This window comes from Sorex fumeus, unplaced genomic scaffold (genome assembly GCF_029834395.1).
Source record: "Sorex fumeus unplaced genomic scaffold, SorFum_2.1 ptg000233l, whole genome shotgun sequence".
Classification (NCBI taxonomy): Eukaryota; Metazoa; Chordata; class Mammalia; order Eulipotyphla; family Soricidae; genus Sorex; species Sorex fumeus.
This window is the reverse complement of record NW_026606290.1, coordinates 835,708-848,863: the sequence shown is the minus strand read 5'-3', so window position 1 is coordinate 848,863 and position 13,156 is coordinate 835,708. Positions and strand designations below refer to the sequence as shown.

Below are 13,156 nucleotides of genomic sequence, written 5' to 3'. Positions count from 1 at the left end.
GGGTGCAGACACAGGGCAGGGCCGGCAGCTCCCCCCACGAGGCTTCCCGTAGTGGGTGGGGGTGGGGCGGGAGGGTGGGGACAGTCCAGGGGCCTGGGCATGACAGGCCTGGAGCTCTCTGGGGCTGCCCGCGGCTGGCCCCTTCCTGTCGTGTGTGTGGTTGGGGTTTCATGCCAGGTTCCGTGTGGAACAAAAACAACAGAGGATTTGGGCCCTGGCGCCCACGGCGGGGAGTGTCCAGTGGCCTCCCCAGGCCCTCTCCTGGGTCCTGCTGCCGCACCCCGTTCTCCCCACAGACCCGCCGTCCGTGTCTGCGGTCAGTGCGGTGGTGCTGGCCGCCGTCGGGGAGGAGGCCGTGCTGGAGTGTGAGGCCACCGGCGTGCCCCCGCCCCGGGTCATCTGGTACCGAGGTGCGTGTGGGCGGGAGAAACGAGGCAGTGGCAGGGTGGGTGTCAGGGAGGCAGCCCCGGGGTGTCACCTGGGGGGGTGTCATTCCCCCAGAGCAGATCCATACCCCGTCCTCAGCAGGAGCAAGGGAATGGCTGGGGTGGGTGTCCTGGGGCCAGAGGGTGGGGTCCCTGTGAGTGCATGTGTGTGTGTATGTGTACATGTGTGTGTGCGCATGTGTATGTGTGTGCATGTGTGCACATGTATGTATGTGTGTGTAAGGACCCGTCAGATGTAGTGTTCCCAGGCGAGGGGACTGCCACCGGAAGGGACCATGCGGGGTCTCAGTTCTGGTCAGCCGAGAGGTTCAGAGAAGCCCCATCTGGACCTGGGTCTGCTGACCACAGAGAATTGCTTTTGGGGGCTGGAGCAATAGTCCAGTGGGAAGGGCATTTGCCTTGCATGCAGTTGTCCTGAGTTTGACCCCCAGAATCCCGTAGGGTCTCCCGAGCATCGCCAGGAGTGATTCCTGAGCACAGAGCCAGGAGTAAGCCCTGAGCACTGCCTGGCGTGACCCAAAAAGCCAAAAATGATTGCTTTTCCTGGTAAAGGGTACAGAGGCTATCAGAAATCTCTTTGTCTTGCAAAACCAGCTCTTGGGCCTGTTCGGCACCAGGGACCCTGGGTGTGGGGGGCCACCTGCACCCCCAGCCCTCCAGCCCAGCCTGGGGGCCACGGAAGCGAGGGGCTGAGGCCTTGGCTTCCTCCTCTGGCTCAGGGGGACTCGAGATGATCCTGCCCCCTGCGGACTCCAGCACCGGGACCCTGCGGATCCCCGTCACTCAGGAGCGGGACGCCGGGGTCTATACCTGCCGAGCCCTCAACGAGCTGGGTGACGCCTCGGCACAGATCCGGCTGGAGCTCGGACGTAAGTGCACCCCGTGTCCACCTCCCAGTACCCCACCCTCGACCCCGGCTGCCACTGGTGACAGAGGAGACGGGATCCCCCAATGGCGGGGACAGTGTCCCCCCGAAGGGCGCTTGGAGGCTGGGCACGAACCCTGATTCTCCGAGTGCCTTTCCCCTGCACCCAGGCTTCCCATGGCCCCTGACCTGCAGGCTTTGCTTGGATTCAGGGTTGTGGGCGCCCGGGCCTGGGAGTGGGGGGGTGAGTGTGGGGGTGAGTTTGGGGATGGCACTGTGGGTGTGAGGGGTGCAGGGTGGGGTGCAGGTGTGGCCGCCCCGTGCCCGCGCCCCCAGGCTGCCCTTCCCTGACACTGCCAGGAGAGGCCCCGTGTCCCCTCCCCGCCCGTCTCCGCGGCTGACCGGCCCCTCCCCGCAGATGCCCCCCAGCTGGCAGAGCCGCCCCGGGACGTCACAGCAGAGCTGGGCAGGAGCGCCCTGCTGGGCTGTCGTGCCACCGGCCGGCCGCCCCCAAAGCTCTCGTGGCGCCGTGCAGACGGCCGGCCCCTGGGGCCCCGGCGTGGAGACGGCAGCGGCAGGGGCCAGCGCGACTCGGGGCTGCTGCTCCTGGAGAGTAAGAGCACAAGGGGCGAGAGTGGCGCGTCGGGGCCGGGTGCGAGCTGCCTGTGGGCGGCCGGGGGGCCAGAGCCGAGTCCTCGGGGTCATTGTGGTGGTCCAGCCCCGCCTCCAGCCCCCTTGAGGCTGGTGAGGGACACTGGGGCCACAGGCCGTTCTTATGGGTGTCGAGCAGAACCACCCTCCTCACCATCATCACCACCATCACGTCTCGGTGCGGTTATCATCCTGCCCCATCACTGCCATTATCACCATCACCATGGCTACCCCACCATCACCCTCATCACCATCATCACCATCTCTACAATCACCATCCCCACCATCACTATCACTCTCCACCATCCCCGTCATCCCCATCATCCCCATCGTCACTCTCATCACCATCACCACCTTCTCCACAATCATCATCATCACCACCATCCCCATCCTCACCATCCCCACATCCCCTCCATCATCACCACCATCATCATTATCCCCATAATCACCATCATCACCTTCTCCACCATCACCATCATCACCATCACCCTCATCACCCTCATCATCATCATCACCATCTCCAGAATCACCATCATCACCATCACCACCATCCCCATCCTCACCATCCCCACCATCTACCAACATCACCATTATTTCCGTCCTCACCATCATCACCTCCACCACCTTCTCCACCATCACCATCATCACTATCCCCACCATCACCATCACCACCATCACCCTCATCATCATCATCACCATCTCCACAATCACCATCATCATCATCCCCACCATCCCCACCCCCACCATCCCCCATCACCGTCATCACAATTGTCTCCCCATTGTCACCTTTGCCACTGCTCTTTCCTGCCAGGCCCCATGCCAGGCCCGCTCTGTGCCATCCTTGCCCCTCCCCTCTCGGGGCGTATCTGGGCTTTGCTGAGCCATCCCAGGGCCCCGATGGGCGAGCTGAGGCCCCTCCCGTCCCAGGCCCAGTGCCCGGCCCCTCTCTGAGCCCTCCCTGGGGGTTCGGAGCCTGGGTGGGGGGAGGGGGGCGTGTCCTGACCGCTTCTCCTGCCCCTCAGGCGTGGCCCCCGAGGACCAGGGCTCCTACGTCTGTGAGGCTCAGAACATCTTTGGGAAAGTGCAGGCGGAGGCGCGCCTGGCCGTGACGGGACTCGGTGAGTGGGAGACCCGGCCCCAGGGGTCCCTGTCCCTGGGGTCCAATGCCCTGGGCAGCCCCTCGAGGGCCCCTGTTTCCTGCTTTCCGGGCAGTACCCATTTTTTGGGGGGGAATTTGGTTCACACCCAGCAGGTCTCGGGGCTGACTCCTGGCCTGACTCCTGGCTCAGTGCTCAGGGGTCTCTCGGGGGGGGGGGCTCGGAGGACTCTATGGGATGCCAGGGATCAAGCGGGGTGGTCGCCTGCTGTCCCGTGGCTCGGGCCCCTTGGCCTTCCGGGATTCCCCGTCCCGATACTGACGCACTCATGGGGGGAGCGCGCGGTGACGGTCGCTGCCCCTCTCCAGTGCCCCCCCAGATCGCCAGCAGTGCCCCCACCGTCCGGGTGCTGGAGGGGCAGCCCGTGTCCCTGCCCTGCGTCATTCTGGCCGGGAGGCCCCTCCCAGAGCGGCACTGGCTCAAGGCTGACCAGCCGGTGAGTGGGCCTGGGTGGGGGGCATGGGGGTCCCGCCCTCCCCCGCCTCCTCTGCCACGACTCTCTCCTCCCTCTTGGTCCTGCTTCCTTCCAGAACCTTCTCTGCTAATGGCTGCCTGTGATGCCACTGTCCTGGGGCTGAGGGGGCAGCTCACTGGGGTGCAGATGTGAAACCCAGTCGCCCCCTGCAGGCTCCAGGCTGAGACGCCAGCAGGAGTCTGGGGTGCCCCTCCCCCCTCCACTCGCCACGCACTCGGCCCCTCTTCTCTGTCCCCTGGTCTCTCGCTTCTTCGCCCCTTATTTCTTTACCCTTTGGGGCCCTTGTGTCCTTGAGAAGACAAAAGGAGGCTGCCACCCCCTTTTTCTTAGGTACCCAGTGGTACCTGACACTGGTGACACCTGTGTGACCACCTTTCCTTTCCTCCCTCCCTCCCTTCCCTCCTTTCTTCTTTCCTTTCTTCCTTCTTTCCTTTCTTCCTCTTTCTTTTCTTTCTGTCTTTTTTGTTCTTTTCTTTTGTGTGTGTGTGTGTGTGTGTGTGTGTGTGTGTGTGTGTGTTTTGGCTCAGACCCGACGATGCTCAGGGGTTTCTCTTGGCTCTGCACTCAGGAATCATTCCTGGTGTTGCTTGGGGGAGGGGCAGTGTTGGGGATTGAACTGGGGTCAGCCACGTGTAAGGCAAATGCCCTTCCTACTGTACATCACGACGGCCTGTCTTTCTCCCTCCTTCCTTCCCTCCCTCCTTCCCTCCCTCCTGTCTCCCTCCCTCCCTCTCTCCCTCCCTTCCCTCCTTCCTCCCTCTCCCTTCCCCTGCCCTCCCTGATCTCCCCTCCTCCCAGCAGCTCATGTAACCAGTGTCCTGCCAGGATTAAAGGGTCAGCGGCCGACAGGCTGCACCTCACCCCTGTCCTCTGCTGGCCTTGTCTGCTCCTGCCCCCAGCACCCCCTGTGCTCCCCATCTCTGTCCTCCCAACCTCTCACCCCTTGAGCAGCTTCTGCCCCCGCGTCACTCAGACACGGCGCCTGGACTGGAAGAACGGGGGTCCACGGGGTGCACACACGCAGCCCTCCGCCCTGCCCTGGGGGATCAGCCAGGCCCCCCTTTCTCCGCAGCTGCCCGCAGGCGGCCGGCACACAGTCCGTGCCGACGGCAGCCTCCACCTGGGCCAGGCTCTGCGCGGGGACGCGGGCAGCTACAGCTGCGTGGTCACCAACACGGCGGGGTCCCAGCACAGGCGCGTGACGCTGGTGGTCCAGGGTGAGTCCCCAAGTGTCGGGGCCGCGGGAAGGGGAGGTCGCCGCCTGAGAACTGGGGAGAGATCACATGGGGGATTGCGTGGGGAAGGGGGATTGCAGGCTGCAGCCGGGGTCCGCACGGCTTCACGGCGAGGCCCTGGGTTGCCGTAAGAGAAATCAGGACTGGACAAGCTTCAAAGGAAAAAGGGCTGGAGCAATAGCACAGCGGGGAGGGCGTTTGCCTTGCACGCAGCCAACCCGGGTTCGATTCCCAGCATCCCATAGGGTCCCCCGAGCACCACCAGCAGTCATTCCTGAGTGCAGAGCCAGGAGTAACCCCTGTGCATCAGTGGGTGTGACCTGAAAAAGCAAAAAAAAAGAAAAAAGAAAAAGGAAACTTTGGTGGGAGCTATATAACAGCAGATAAGGTTCTTGCCTTGCACACTGCTGGCCCGGGTTCGATCCCTGACGTTCCCCTGTGGCCCCCTGAGCCCTGCCGGGAGTGACCCCTGAGCACAGAGCCAGGAGTAACCAACCCCTGAGTGTCACTGGGTGTGACCCAGCAACCAAAACAATAAACGAAAATAAAAGAAAGCTCTAACTGAGATCACCCCAGAAGCTAAGAACAACTAACACATCCTTTGACAATTTTTGCTTGTTGGTTTTGAGGCCAATACCCGGTAGTGCTCAGGGCTGACTTCTGGTTCTGCACTCGGGTTGAGAGGGGGATGCTTGGGAATTGAACCCGGGTGGACACTTGCAGGGCCAGCGCCCCGCCCAGTCTTACTGAGGAAACCCCGACCCAGAAGGGGGCTGTCGGGTCACCCCGCCCATGGAGCTGCTGCCGTCAGAGGCTTGTGTGTGTCTCCTGAGCTTTCGTGGTTCATGAGCCGGGGGGCGGGGCTTAACACACCCCCTGATGGCAGGGAAACTGAGGCTCAGAGGAGGAGGCAACAACCCGAGCTGGGAGGACCAGACTGTCCCAACGATGGTCCGACCTCACCTTTGACTCGCGGGAGCCAGGACAGGGTTGAGCAAGCACCCTCCCGACTGAGTTTACTCCCGAAAGCAGCAGCTGGTGGTGCCAGCAGAGCCCTTGGCACCAGCCCCCCCTCGCCCCGAATCCTCCACATCCTCTGCTCCCCCAGTCCTAGCGGAGACCCCCTCCAGGGATGCCTGCCTGGCTGGGTGGGGCTCGGGGAGGCCCTGACACGTTCCCTGCCACCTCCCGTCTGACCATCCCGGGGCACCAGGCAGGTGGGCAGGGCCGGGGCTCGACTTCCCACAGGTCGGGGAGTCTGGGTGCCGGGTTCCCTGCTCCACCCTGAGCCCCAGAGCAGAGACCCAGCCCTGCACTCCCGCCTCCACATCTGACATTTCTGTTTTCTCTGGACATTCCTTTCATTTTGACTGATTGGGTTCTGGGCCACACTCAGCGATGCTCAGGGCTTCCTCCTGGCTCTGTGCTCAGGAATCACTCCCGGCGGTGCTCGGGGGACCCTCTGGGCTGCCCGGGATCAAACCTGGTTTGGCCATGAGCAAGGCGGATGTCCTCCCCGCTGTTCTATTGCTCCAGCCCAACAGTTTATTTTTGTCTTTTCTTTTCATCTTTTTTTTGGGGGTGGGGGTCACACCCATCGATCTCAGGGGTTCCTCCTGGCTCTGCACTCAGAAATGACTTCTGGCGGTGCTTGGGGGACCCTATGGGATGCTGGGAATCGAACCCGGGTTGGCTGCGTGCAAGGCAAACGCCCTCCCCGCTGTGCTATTGCACATATAGGGGACCCTATGGGATGCCGGGGATCGAACCTGGGCCAGCTGTGTGCAAGGCAAACGCCCTCCCCGCGGTGCTATCCCTCCGGCCCCACAGGCCACATTTTGAGCGACAGTGGACAGTCCCCCACCCGCAGCCCCTCTGAACCCCGCTGCTGTGAGCTTAGGCTGCGGGGTGGGTTTGTTCTTTGAAGTGCCACCTCGGATCCAGCCCACGGCCACCTACCACGTCACCAACGAAGGGGTTCCAGTGGCTCTGCCCTGTGTTGCCTCGGGTGTGCCCACCCCCACCGTCACCTGGACCAAGGTACAAGGACGCTGAGCTGGCAGCGGCCCCGAGGCCCCGGGACGGGATGGAGCCCCCGGCCTCAGGGCGAGGCTCTGCTGAGCCGTCCTGCCGCCCCGCAGGCGGCCCACGCCCTCCCCCCCAGGGACCCCCGCTATGATGTCAGCAAGGATGGCACCCTGCACATCGTCCGGCCGGCCCCTCAGGACGCAGGGAGCTACGTCTGCACGGCTACCAACGTCGTGGGCTTCTCCAGCCAGGAGCTGCAGCTGGCTGTCAACAGTGCGTCCTGGGGCCCCCCGGGAGTGCCGGCATGGGGGGCAGGGCTGGGGGTGCCCGCCAGGGCCAGTCAGGGACCTCAGGGTCACTTCTAAGGATGCCCAGCCACTTGGCCAAGGCGGTCCAGTGCTCAGGCCTTGGGACTGGAGTGGGCGGCGCTGGGGCCAGTGATCGAACTCGGAGACTTCCACCCACTTCTTCTGCAGCCCTGGGCCCTGAGCCACGTCTGCTCGGACCCTCTGCCCTGCCCTGCGTCTTCCTGGCACTTGGGCGAATCACCCTCCAGGTTCTCCCCTTGGGAAGGGCACACACACCATGCCGTTCCCACTGGGAGTGCTGGTCCAGGAGCTTAGGATCACATGGACTGCACACACACATACACACACACACACACACACACACACGCGCGCGCGCGCACACACAGACATACATACACATTCATGCACACATACACACATGCATACACACATGCACACACACGCACGCACACACACACACACACACACACACCTGCTTTCTGCCTCCTTGTCACCCCTCTGTGGTCCCCGGCTGCTTGTCCTCTGCCTCCTTGCTCCATGACCTCCCGCCCATCCCATCTGAGCGGTCTCCATCCGTCACCTTCCGGAATGTTCCCTTCAAGGCCGCCTGTCCCACTGTGTTTAAACAGGGACCTGGGCATTGAGCTGTTTTTTCCCAGGGCCCCGTTGGTAGGCTGGGCTGGACAGGTTCAGTCTGGGCTGCAGACCCCTGGGGTGGTGATCACACACACACACACACACACACACACACACACACACACACACACACACACAGAGTCTTGTCCCGTTAGAGCTCCTGGGGGGCGGGGACGTGAGTCAGGCGGGGGAGGCACTGCAGCAGGTCCCTCTTCCCAAGGTGAGTGTTTGGGGGTGGGGCCTGTCCCCCGGGAGGGCAGGTTTGCAGGTGGCTGTGCGGGCCCAGCTGGCCCCGTGCCTCGAGGGGACAGAGGCCCCCTCAGGGGCCCCACGCGGGCTCTGACGTCAGCCTCAGGAGGGGTGATGAGTGTCCCCCGGTAAAGGCCAGAGCAGAGACACCCTCGGGACAGCAGTGCTGGGACCAGTGGAGGATGGAGGGGAGGGCTGTCCCCCCACCCCGTGCCCTGGGAGGGGACAGGACCGAGGGCAGCGGGAGGTGGCCAGGCCGTCGCGCCTAGGTGCCTCTGGGAGAGGGTGGCACCCCCAATCCCGCATCTCCTGCTGTAGCCAGGCCCACCCCTCTGCTCCTGGGGGCCCCGGGCCCTGCCCTGCTCACGGCCACCCCCTGGTCACCCACAGCCAAACCTGAGATCCACGTGGATGGGCCACGTGACTCGGACGAGCCGCTGAGCGTCACAGCCAGGGCTGGGGAGCAGGTGACCCTGGCCTGTGAGGCCCGCGGCTCCCCGCCCCCGCTCATCACATGGACCAAGGACGCCCGCCCCGTGCCCAGGGACAGGTGAGTCCCCTCAGGACGGCAGCACAGGCGTGGGGCGGAGGGGTGCTGGCCTGGGGGGGCCCAGTGGGGGCCCACATGCACTGCAGGGGTGGGGGTGCCGATTCCCAGGGGTTGGGGGTTCGTGTTTATTCCCAGGATGGGGGGGTCCCACGTACACTGCATGGCTGGGGGGGGCCTATGTCTCTTTCCAGGGCCGGGGAATCTCGTGTATATCCCAGGGTTGGGGGGCTGGCGTCTCTTCTTGGGGTGGGGGTCCCGTGTATATCCCAGGGTTGGGGGTCCTGTGTATATTCCAGGATTCCAGGTTTGGGGGCTCATGTCTCTTCCCGGGGTGGGGTCCCTGCACCCCCAGGGCGATGTGCCCCTGACCCGTGGCCCCCTGCATACACGGCCCCGGGTGCTTATCCTCGAGGCCTGCCACATCCTGTTCTCAGGGTTAAACGCTGTTGGCGATGGGGGAGAGGAGACCCCCTTACTCAGCCCCCTCCAGGACGGGGGGGCGGGTCACGGTCCCACGTTCCCACAGTCCCACGTTCCCACGGTCACACCTGCTCTGTGCTTGCCCCATGTGACTCAGCTTCTCTCCCTCCTGGGCTGGGGTAGGGGGAGGTGGGGGGAGGGGGCCCCAGACTTCCCTGGAAACTCTGGGCCCTGACCCTGTGGGAGGGGGGCGGCGGCTCTGCGGGGTGACATCAGCCTTGGCGGCTCCTCAGGGCCCGTGCGCGTCTCGGAACATCTGTCCGGCAAGCTCGGCCAGCCCTGGGGGCCTGTGCCCGGCGGGGCGCTGGCGGGCAGGCTGGGCCATGTGGTCAGGGGCCGGGGCAGGGAGGGGGGCTGAGGGTCATGGGCAGCGGCGAGGTTGGGGGTTCGGGAGCCGTGGACCCCCTGAGAGCCTGCCCCAGAGCTCGGGCGGGGGGGGGGCAGGGCGGGAGCGGGGAGCGATTATTTATAGCCTGTTTGCAGACCGGGCGCCCAGGGCCCATTTGTTCACCCTCGTGCTGATGGGTCAGCGGGAGCCAGGAATCTGGGCCGGGCTGACCACCCCCACCCCCGCCCCGTTCCTTCTCTGGCTGTGGCCACTTGGCCACTGTCCGGATCCCGAGGAGATGTGGGAGTTTCTGTCCAGGGGCCGCGGAATACGCACGGGGCAGGGGGCACTACCTGGCTCAGGGACCCTCTGTGCCCCTTTCTGGGGGCCTCCGGGGGCTGCTGGCTCCCCTCAGGGACCCTCTGCGCCCCTTCCTCTGGCCCCCACGGCCGGGCGGACCTCCATGTCTCTGGGACGCAGCATGGGGTGCATCACCCTGGGCCCCTCGCCCGCCCGACTGAGCACGGCAGCCTCCCGAAGCCGGAGCCGGGGGACGGCTGGACGTCACATGCACATGCAGGGTGTGCGGCCCGCTCAGAGCACGGCCCCGGACCCCAGACTCACTGAGAACCCCCAGTCCCCCCACCGAACTTCCCCCCTGCCGGGCCTCGCGGGTTGTTGGGGTTGAGGCCCAGCCACCTGGAGAAGGCGGGTGTCCCCGCTCCTGACCCCCGGCCCCCTTCGCTACCCTGCCCCCAGCCCCAGGGCTGGCATCTGCTCAGGCCTGGGGGTGAAACTACCCCCTGGTTTTTCTTGGGGGGTGGCCTGGGCATCACCCCCCCCCCACCTCAGGCAGAGAGCTGCCGCCCAGCCCAGACCACCAAGTTCCACAGCTCTCTGCCTCCCACTTGGGACTCAGCTGGACCACAGAGCCCAATACAGGCCGCAAGACAGTCGGCGATGGGCCAGGCGGGTGTGTACGGACACACACACACACACACTGAGAGACCCACAGACACAGACACACACACAGACAGACACAGACACACAGACAGACACACAGACAGACACCTTCATAGACACACACACACAGAGACAGACACACAGGCAGACACACACAGAAACAGACACACAAAGGCAGACACACATATAGATGCACACAGACACACGTAGCACACACGGACACACATATAGATGCACACAGACACACATAGCACACACGGGCACACACAGGCACACAGACACAGCATTCCCACAGATGCAGACACATAAGCACAGACAGACATGCAGAGGTGCACAGGTGCCCGCGCGCGTGCACACACACACCCACACACACACGCACACACACACAGGCGCTGGGTAGGGTTTGTAGGCGCTGGTAGGGTAGTACAGTGGGTGGGGTTTTTCCTTGCATGTGAACAACCATGGTTTGACCCCTGGCATCCCACAGGGTCCCCTGGGTCCACCAGGACTGAGCCCTGAGCACAGAGCCAGGAGTCAGCCCTGAGCACTGCTGTGTGTGGGCCCAAAACAGAAACACAAATGACCCAGAGACACACGTCTAGACGCACAGAGTCCACACAGACACACTATAGATACATGTACACACACGCAGAGATGCAGTACACACATAGCCCCCCAGACAGGACACATGTGCACACACACACGGCGACAGGCACAAACCCACCAAGAGCCGGGCCCAGGGCAGGCCTGCTGGCCTCTTCGCGCCCACCACTGGCACCAAGATTCTGCTGTGCCGGCCCACCTGGGGTCTCCGGGCCAGGCTGCGGGAATCTTCTGCACAAAACTTTTTCCTGGTCACCTGGGTCATTTTGCCTCCAAAATGGACAGTCAAGTCCATAGGCAGGAGTGGTCACGGGTCTCGGCCCCCAAAAGCCCCCTGGGGACACATGTCACACTGACTCGCTCTGCAGAGGGGCCACCGGCTCCGCGTCCCCGGAACAGGGGGTGGGTCCCGGCCTCAGCCCAGCGCGGCTTCACACAGTGGCTCGGAGCCAGACACACGTGTAGTGACGTCATGTCTGCAGGGTCCTTGGGGGCCAGCCCAGCTGCAGGCCCTGTGGGCAGGACCGACACCAGGCCAGGTGGCCACGTGGGTCACGGGAACACTGGGGAGGGGGGGAAGGGAGGGAGGACCGGGAAGTAGGGGAGAGAAAGGCCAGGAAGGGCTTCCAGGGACTCAGCCTCCCCCAGGGCATCTGGGGCAGGGTGACAAGATGGAGTGGCCGTGTTACATGCGGGGCGTGGGACCCCAAGACGGCCAGGGCCTGGCTTTGCCCACAGGTGGGGTGGGGCAGGCCTGGCCTCCAGGGACTCCCCTGGGCTCCCCGGGGTGGGCCCAGGACGTGGCGCTGACGTGGGCGCCGTCGATGTCTGCTAGTCTTCCTCGCGGGTGGGCTCTGGGCCCTTCCTGGGGGTCTCAGTGCCCGCCCTCCTCAGGCACGGCCTCCTCCAGTCCGGCTCCCTGCGGCTGGACCAGGCCCAGGCTGGCGACAGCGGCCTCTACAGATGCACGGCTAGCAACCCCGCGGGCGCTGCCTCGCGCCGCTACCTCCTCGGGGTGCAAGGTAGGCCCGGCTCAACGCCTGCCCCCTGCCCTGCTCCCTGCGCCTCGCCTCTGCCTCCTGGCCCTCCTCCCCGCTTCCTGGCCCTCCCTCCACTACTTCCTGCCCATCCTTACTTCCTGGCCTGCCTCTACTTCCTGTTTCTCCTTCCCCCCCCCCCACTTCCTGTCCCTCCCTACTTTCTCTCCCTCCCTCCCCCAACTTTCTCTTCCCTCTCTCCTACTTTCTGTCCCCCCCACTTCCTGCCCCTCCCTCTATTTCCTGCCCCTCCCTCCCCCTCCCTCTCGCCCCTCCCTCCCCGACTTCCTGCCCCTCCCTGTCCCTCCCTGTGCAGACACAGTGCCCCCCCCCCTTGGCTGTACTCTGGTCTGGGGCCCAGCTGGGACCATGTGCTCAGCCGGGGTTCGGGTCCCGGGTGCGGGCGTGGGGGGCTCCAACGCCCCTGCGTTGGGGGCGCGTACACAGCATCTCTCAGGCCGCACAGCTGCGGGCCAGCCCTGAGGCCTCCCTTGGCCTCTGGCAGGGAGCAGCCGGGAAGGCCTGACAGTGTTTTGCAACATGTGGGACTGACATGACATTCACATTTCCGCATCCATAAATACGCGCGCGTGGCTTCCAGCTGGCCCCGGCCGCTGCGTGCGGGCGCCGAGGCGGGACGGAGACATCTGCGAGGCTGGCGCGCTCCCTGGCCCTTTGCAGAGAAGCCCCACGACAGTTTCCCCATCTTACAGGTGGACAGTGGGGTTCAGAGAGGGGCGCCGAGGTTCCCAGCGTTTGCCCAGAGGAGATGAGGGCCAGGGCTGGGTTTGAATTCTTGCTGCCTCTGCTCGGCTGTGTGACCTTAAGCTAGTGACTTGGCCTCTCTGAGCCCGGTTTCCTCCTCCGGGGGTGCTGCAGGGACCCCCACCTTGGAGTGGTTAGGAGGGGGCGCTTGGCACAGAGGAAGTTGTTAGGGTATGGGGGTGGGTGGTGAGGGTCGCTCTGCTCTGGGGCAGGTTCCTCTAAGTGGCCCCCCCCAGCTGGGATGGAAGGAAGCTTGTCCCACGGTGGCGCCTGGACTCTGAGACTTCCCAGCCTGGAGTCCAGTCCACCTGTCCTGGTTCCGCCCAACCCCTGCTTGGCTTCTGGCCAAGTCATATGGATCTTTTTTTTCCTTTTTGGGT

The 13,156-nt window shown here is 64.4% G+C and overlaps 1 protein-coding gene across 1 annotated transcript in view; it reads left to right on the top strand.

Annotated features, from left to right (window-relative positions):
* HMCN2 (hemicentin 2) overlaps positions 1-13,156 on the top strand; it is a 102,017-nt gene that overhangs the window by 30,118 nt on the left and 58,743 nt on the right. The window contains 10 exon segments of the mRNA XM_056108910.1: positions 297-410; positions 1,166-1,315; positions 1,730-1,924; positions 2,985-3,080; positions 3,428-3,555; positions 4,667-4,811; positions 6,757-6,869; positions 6,971-7,130; positions 8,441-8,600; positions 11,869-11,996. Of these exon segments, the coding sequence (XP_055964885.1) occupies positions 297-410; positions 1,166-1,315; positions 1,730-1,924; positions 2,985-3,080; positions 3,428-3,555; positions 4,667-4,811; positions 6,757-6,869; positions 6,971-7,130; positions 8,441-8,600; positions 11,869-11,996 (1,389 nt within the window).